We start from the raw sequence: 6,123 nt of genomic DNA, 5'->3' as shown, positions 1-6,123 counted from the left end.
AGCACATGTGGAATTTTTTACTCAAATGTGCTCCCACAGCACGATGAATACATCAATGCCAAGCATCTGTGCACTGCTCTCCAGCGTTTGAAGTCGAGTTTCGTCACAGTATAGTTACACGTTAACAAGAGCCGTTATATTCAAAACACAGTCGCTCAAAAGTTGTCTTTAGCTGTAAGTTACTGTTATTTCCAGTGATCGCGCTTTTCATAACTCAGTGAAACCTGATTTTTTTTAAATTTGTATAAATACAAAATCTTCTCTCTCGTAAAACTCTGGCAATCTGTAATACGATCCAGTAAAACCACGTCAAAACACACACTATTTATATTTCATTTGTTGGGGATAAACACGGTCACACATCAATATCATCGAATGTATATACAAGAAATTGAATAAAATGGGGAAAATTGAGTAGAAAAAACAACAACAACGAACAAAGAAAAACAAATCAAAACAGACAAGCAAACAAAACAAACACATTTGAAAACAAAGTACATTTTCAGAGGTTGCTCAGTGTTAATTAAGTCCCGAAGATGCCAGAAAAACGTTTCAGAGCTTGAGTCGCGTTCGTCAGAAGACTTACTCAGCGTGTTACGTTTGAATTCAATGTCCCTGAAAGCTTTTGTTGCAAGACGGGAAGATTTCGGAAAAACTCGAGCAAATTGCATCACCGCTCGGACAAATTTGTGTCTCTTGAGGGCGTGACTCGCCCAGACGCTTTCATTCGTTTTGCGGAGCTCGTTCTCCCCTTGCATGGTGTCCCAGGAAAAGAGTTAGTAGAATGCTTAGGAAGTAGATAGACTGGAACGGAGAACGCGACAACTGAAAGAATGTTGGGAGCGGGGCGCAGTTGAGAGAGAGAGAGAGAGAGAGAGAGAGAGAGAGAGAGAGAGAGAGAGAGAGAGAGAGAGAGAGAGAGAGAGAGTGAGAGAGAGAGAGAGAGAGAGAGAGAGAGAGAGAGAGAGAGAGAGAGAGAGAGAGAGAGAGAGAGAGAGAGAGAGATTTTGAAAATGCCAAAGGTTCTGGTTTGCTTCGAACTTTTAACTTTTTTTTTATACCACTAAGATTGATTGATCAGGACGCACATAGCTTACACATTTCGAAACGTGCTATTCTGTCTTTTTCTCTTTTTACATTTAGTCAAGTTTTGACTAAATGTTTTAACATAGAGGGGGAATCGAGACGAGGGTCGTGATGTATGTGTGTGTGTGTGTGTGTGTGTGTGTGTGTGTGTGTGTGTGTCTGTGCGTGTGTGTGTGTAGAGCGATTCAGACTAAACTACTGGACCAATCTTTATGACATTTTACATGAGAGTTCCTGGGAATGATATCCCCGGATGTTTTTTTCTTTTTTTCGATAAATACCTTTGATGACGTCATATCCGGCTTTTTGTAAAAGTTGAGGCGGCACTGTCACACCCTCATTTTTCAATCAAATTGATTGAAATTTTGGCCAAGCAATCTTCGACGAAGGCCGGACTTCGGTATTGCATTTCAGCTTGGTGGCTTAAAAATTAATTAATGACTTTGGTCATTAAAAATCTAAAAATTGTAAAAAAAATATTTTTTTTATAAAACGATCCAAATTTACGTTCATCTTATTCTTCATCATTTTCTGATTCCAAAAACATATAAATATGTTATATTTGGATTAAAAACAAGCTCTGAAAATTAAAAATATAAAAATGATGATCAAAATTAAATTTTTGAAATCAATTTAAAAACACTTTCATCTTATTCCTTGTCGGTTCCTGATTCCAAAAACATATAGATATGATATGTTTGGATTAAAAACACGCTCAGAAAGTTAAAACGAAGAGAGGTACAGAAAAGCGTGCTATCCTTCTCAGCGCAACTACTACCCCGCTCTTCTTGTCAATTTCACTGCCTTTGCCACGAGCGGTGGACTGACGATGCTACGAGTATACGGTCTTGCTGAAAAATTGCATTGCGTTCAGTTTCATTCTGTGAGTTCGACAGCTTGACTAAATGTTGTATTTTCGCCTTACGCGACTTGTTTGTTCGTGTGTATATGACTAAGTGCCAAAAGGTGCGCACGAAAAGCGGACAAAGGGGCTAAAAAATAAAAGTTGACAAACACGACTGATATTGTGATTTTTGTTAAGACAACAGATGCTGGAACCCAATTACGAAAAGAAAAGATAAATTTACCCAAATGATTTTACAAATAACGATAATTTTGTTCGTTATATCATTCAAAACGGCACTGAGTCATAGCATTAAGGTTATCTCGCACGTTTTTAAAGCTAGGGCTTTGAAACTTGGCACACAACCAAAGTATAATGACTTCCAGGTATGGTGCACATCACATTAAACAACATTGAATTTCAAGGTCACAGCGAGGTTAAATTTCCTTTGCAAACTGGAAAATTGTCGTTGTCACGTCTTACATGTTTTAATACTAGATCAGTTAGACTTTACATACTTCACATACTTTCAGCATTTTTATAAAACCTCATTAAAAGTGACCTGCTGGTTAATCTTTGTCAAAGTTCAAGGTCACAGCGGGGTCACATCTGGTCCAAATGTGGAATATTTTCAATTTATTCAGCGCGTTTATAGCACGAGCTTTGAAAATACACACAGTTCTAGTGTATAATGTTCACACACGATTAAACTAGTCTGGTTGAAAAAGTCAAGGTCACAGCAGGGTCGCGTTGAGGTCAAACATATACATTTTTCAATGAGGTTTTCTCATATTTTTTTGAAGCTAGGGCCTTGAAACTTGGCACACTACGCAAGTTAAATTAAACCTCATCAAATTCCAAGGTCACAGTAAGGTTAAAGATCCTTTAAGGATATTTTCTAAAAAAGGTGACCGCCTGGTTAATGTTTGTCAAATTTCAAGGTCACAGCAGTGCCATCTGGCTTAAACTTTGAAAAATTGTCAATTTATGCAACTAGTTTTATAGTGTTTGAAGTCATTCACACATGATGAAAGTCTGGTTGATAAAATCAAACGTCAAGGTCGCAGCGGGGTCGCATTGAAGTCAGACACATACAATTGTCATTTTCACGAACGCCTTTTAAGCAACACCTTTGAAACTTCACACATTCCAAAGTTTTGATGTTGTTTGGTTATAATCAAAGTGTGGTCAATTTCCATGATTGAGAGCATTCAGAGGGGTCAAGTTGAGGTCACACAAAAAGTGATAATCTTTATAAGACTCACGTTTGCTGCTATTGCTCACTTGACATTGGTGAAAGTGCTTATTTTATAATTGTTGATCTTGATGTTTTGACTAATTAATATTACCAGGATCAACCATACCAGATTTCAAAGTCCAGAAGTTGTCAAACCTCAAACCTGTTGGAAGTTTCAAAGATTTAAGCATCAACAAATTTCTATTTGATTTGACCTTAAATAACACTTAAATAACAGATTTGACCTTAAATCTTAAAACAGATCAACCAGACTTTGGTTTTATTTAAATTGAAGTTCAATACAATTTCCTTTTTTTTTACCCACGCGAGACCCTGCTATGACCTTCACATTTCTCAAGGATCAACCTTGAATTCTCCATGTTGAACAATCATTAAGCAAAAGCGTTGTTTGAAGTTTGAAGGTTCTAGCTTCAAAAATCTCTGAAAAAATATGTTTCATCCGTTTTCTGAACCACATGTGACCCAGCCGTGACCTTGAAATCTGACAAGGGTCAACAAGACTTTTACCATGCATGGGGGCGATTAAACCCCAAATGTGTGTGAAGTTTCAAGGTTTCAACTTAAAAAACGTCTATACATTTTCCTTTTTGGACAATGTGTTGCACGCAAGACAACACGACAAACGCTCGTGTTATCATTCTTTTACTTTAAGGTCGACTTGCGTGCCCGCTCTTTCGCTAATCTCAATTAAAATTCATCTTGGAAGTTCGGTTTTATTACGCTTTTAATTAAGAAGATTAAACTAAGACAACAAATAGTTAGTTTTACCCATTAAACTCGATAAGGTAGGACATTTTATGTTGAACGCAAGATGGTGTCGCACGCAAGATCTGAAAAGATGTTGACGACATAATTTCAACACTTGATAGCGCATTCGTGGTTCGTGATTTCTTCACAAATTTTGAACACAGAATGTGTCACGTGGTTCCGTAGATGAAGTAGATCTTTGTACATGTAAATTTTGTTTTTAAAAGAAAATAACCGTTAATTACCGAACATTTTGTCGCACGCAAGATATGACTAAATTTTCAAATCGTTTTCAAAAATGCTGTTCAAAAGTTCTGCAGTCTTTGCTGGATTACTTGAAAGACAGCAGTTTGATACACCGTTATCGCTTGACGTGTCGACATCAATTCCAGAGTTTTTGAAAAAGAAATTTAGTAAATATCTGCGATTGAAAAATGTATGCCGTGATGACGACACATCTTGCGTGCGACACCTTAAAATTCGGTTATCGAAAAAAAAAAAATTCTCTCGAGATTTAGATTTGACGTTTGGTCTCGTCTGTAAAGCGATGTTTCAGGCATTCAATCAAACTAAATGCAATTCATTTGTGCTTCTTGTTATTTTTCTGTGGCATATTCAAAACACGAGGTATCACGATGTCCTTTTTCAGATGGCCGGTTTTGGCGTTATTTTTGACTTTAAACAAAGATAACTTCAAAACCGTTCAAGTCAGACACACGAAATTATGTCCACTATCTCTTCGCACATTCATCCACACACACACCAATTTTCAGCAGACACACGTTTTTAGAAACATTTTTATTGTAAAACAAAGTCGTCTTCTGTTCTGTGAGCACCTTTTGGCACTTAGTCATATATGAATGCTTGTATCAAAATTAAATTAACTTTATTATCTCAATCTGAGAAATTACATTGGTGGCGTATAAATATGAAGACATGTATATATGTGTATGTGTGTGTGTGTGTGCGCGCGTGTGCGTGTATGTATGTGTGTGTGTGTGTGTGTGTGTGTGTGTGTGTGTGTGTGTGTATACGACCTGTTGCTTCATATATCATTTAATCAGAGAAGCATTAATGAGGTGTTTGGATCTGAGGTGTACGGTTACGAATTATCCGGTTCCGAAGTGTACGGTTCTGAGGTGTCCGGTTCTGAGGTGTACGGTTCTGAGGTGTACACTTCCGAACCGTACACATTAGAACCGTACACCTCAGAAACGTACACATCAGAATCGTACACTTCAGAACCGTACACTTCGGAATCATACGTACTCGTACACCTGAGAACCGTACACCTGAGAACACTACACCTCTGAACCGTACACTTGAGAACACCACACCTCAGAACCGTACACCTGAGAACCGTACACCTGAGAACCGTACACCTCAGAACACTACACCTCAGAACCGTACACCTGAGAACACTACTCCTCAGAACCGTACACCTAAGAACACTGCACCTCAGAATCGTACACTTCAGAATCGTACACTTCAGAACCGTACACCTAAGAACACTGCACCTCAGAATCGTACACTTCAGAATCGTACACTTCAGAACTGTACACCTCAGAACCATACACTTCAGAACCATACACCTCAGAATCGTACACATCAGAACTGTACACCTCAGAACCATACACCTCAGAACCATACACTTCAGAACCATACACCTCAGAATCGTACACATCAGAACTGTACACCTCAGAACCATACAGCTCAGAACCATACACCTCAGAACCGTACACCTCAGAACCATACACCTCAGAATCGTACACTTCAGAACCGTACACCTCAGAACCATACACCTTAGAACCGTACACCTCAATTAATAAGTTAACAACTACATAGTTTGGCAAAGTTATTCATGTTAAATATTCCTTTCATCTCCTTGTTGACTCTATGTGATAAATAAAATCTTTGATTTAAAATGAAAAATAATGGCCGTTGTATATGAGGTAGGGCATATACTTTGATAATATAAATAGCTGGTAGCAACAACGACCTAATCGGTACAGAAGAAGCGTTTTGGAAATAATTGAATTGTGGTTCCCATTGACGCTTCAAAGGCGATGCAGTCGAACTGTGTATCCGTCAATTGGCAGCTTGCGTGCTGGTGGCATTTCGAGAAAACGGAATCTGGAATTGTTTTCCGCACGTTGAACAGCAACATGGCAACGACATTGTCACTCGC

General features: G+C 38.3%; 1 protein-coding gene across 1 annotated transcript; it reads right to left on the bottom strand.

Moving 5' to 3' along the window:
• Nucleotides 1–5,037: 5,037 nt before the first annotated feature.
• On the bottom strand, nucleotides 5,038–5,737 carry LOC138956228 (putative eggshell protein; the record flags this gene model as incomplete). The annotated part of the gene is made up of 2 exons (XM_070327639.1): nucleotides 5,038–5,212; nucleotides 5,466–5,737. Coding segments are annotated over 2 exons (447 nt in total), but the record flags the coding sequence as incomplete, so codon positions are not given.
• Nucleotides 5,738–6,123: the final 386 nt, after the last annotated feature.

The sequence above is a fragment of the Littorina saxatilis genome, unplaced genomic scaffold (assembly GCF_037325665.1).
Source record: "Littorina saxatilis isolate snail1 unplaced genomic scaffold, US_GU_Lsax_2.0 scaffold_2244, whole genome shotgun sequence".
Classification (NCBI taxonomy): Eukaryota; Metazoa; Mollusca; class Gastropoda; order Littorinimorpha; family Littorinidae; genus Littorina; species Littorina saxatilis.
This window is presented reverse-complemented; position numbering and strand designations above follow the sequence as displayed.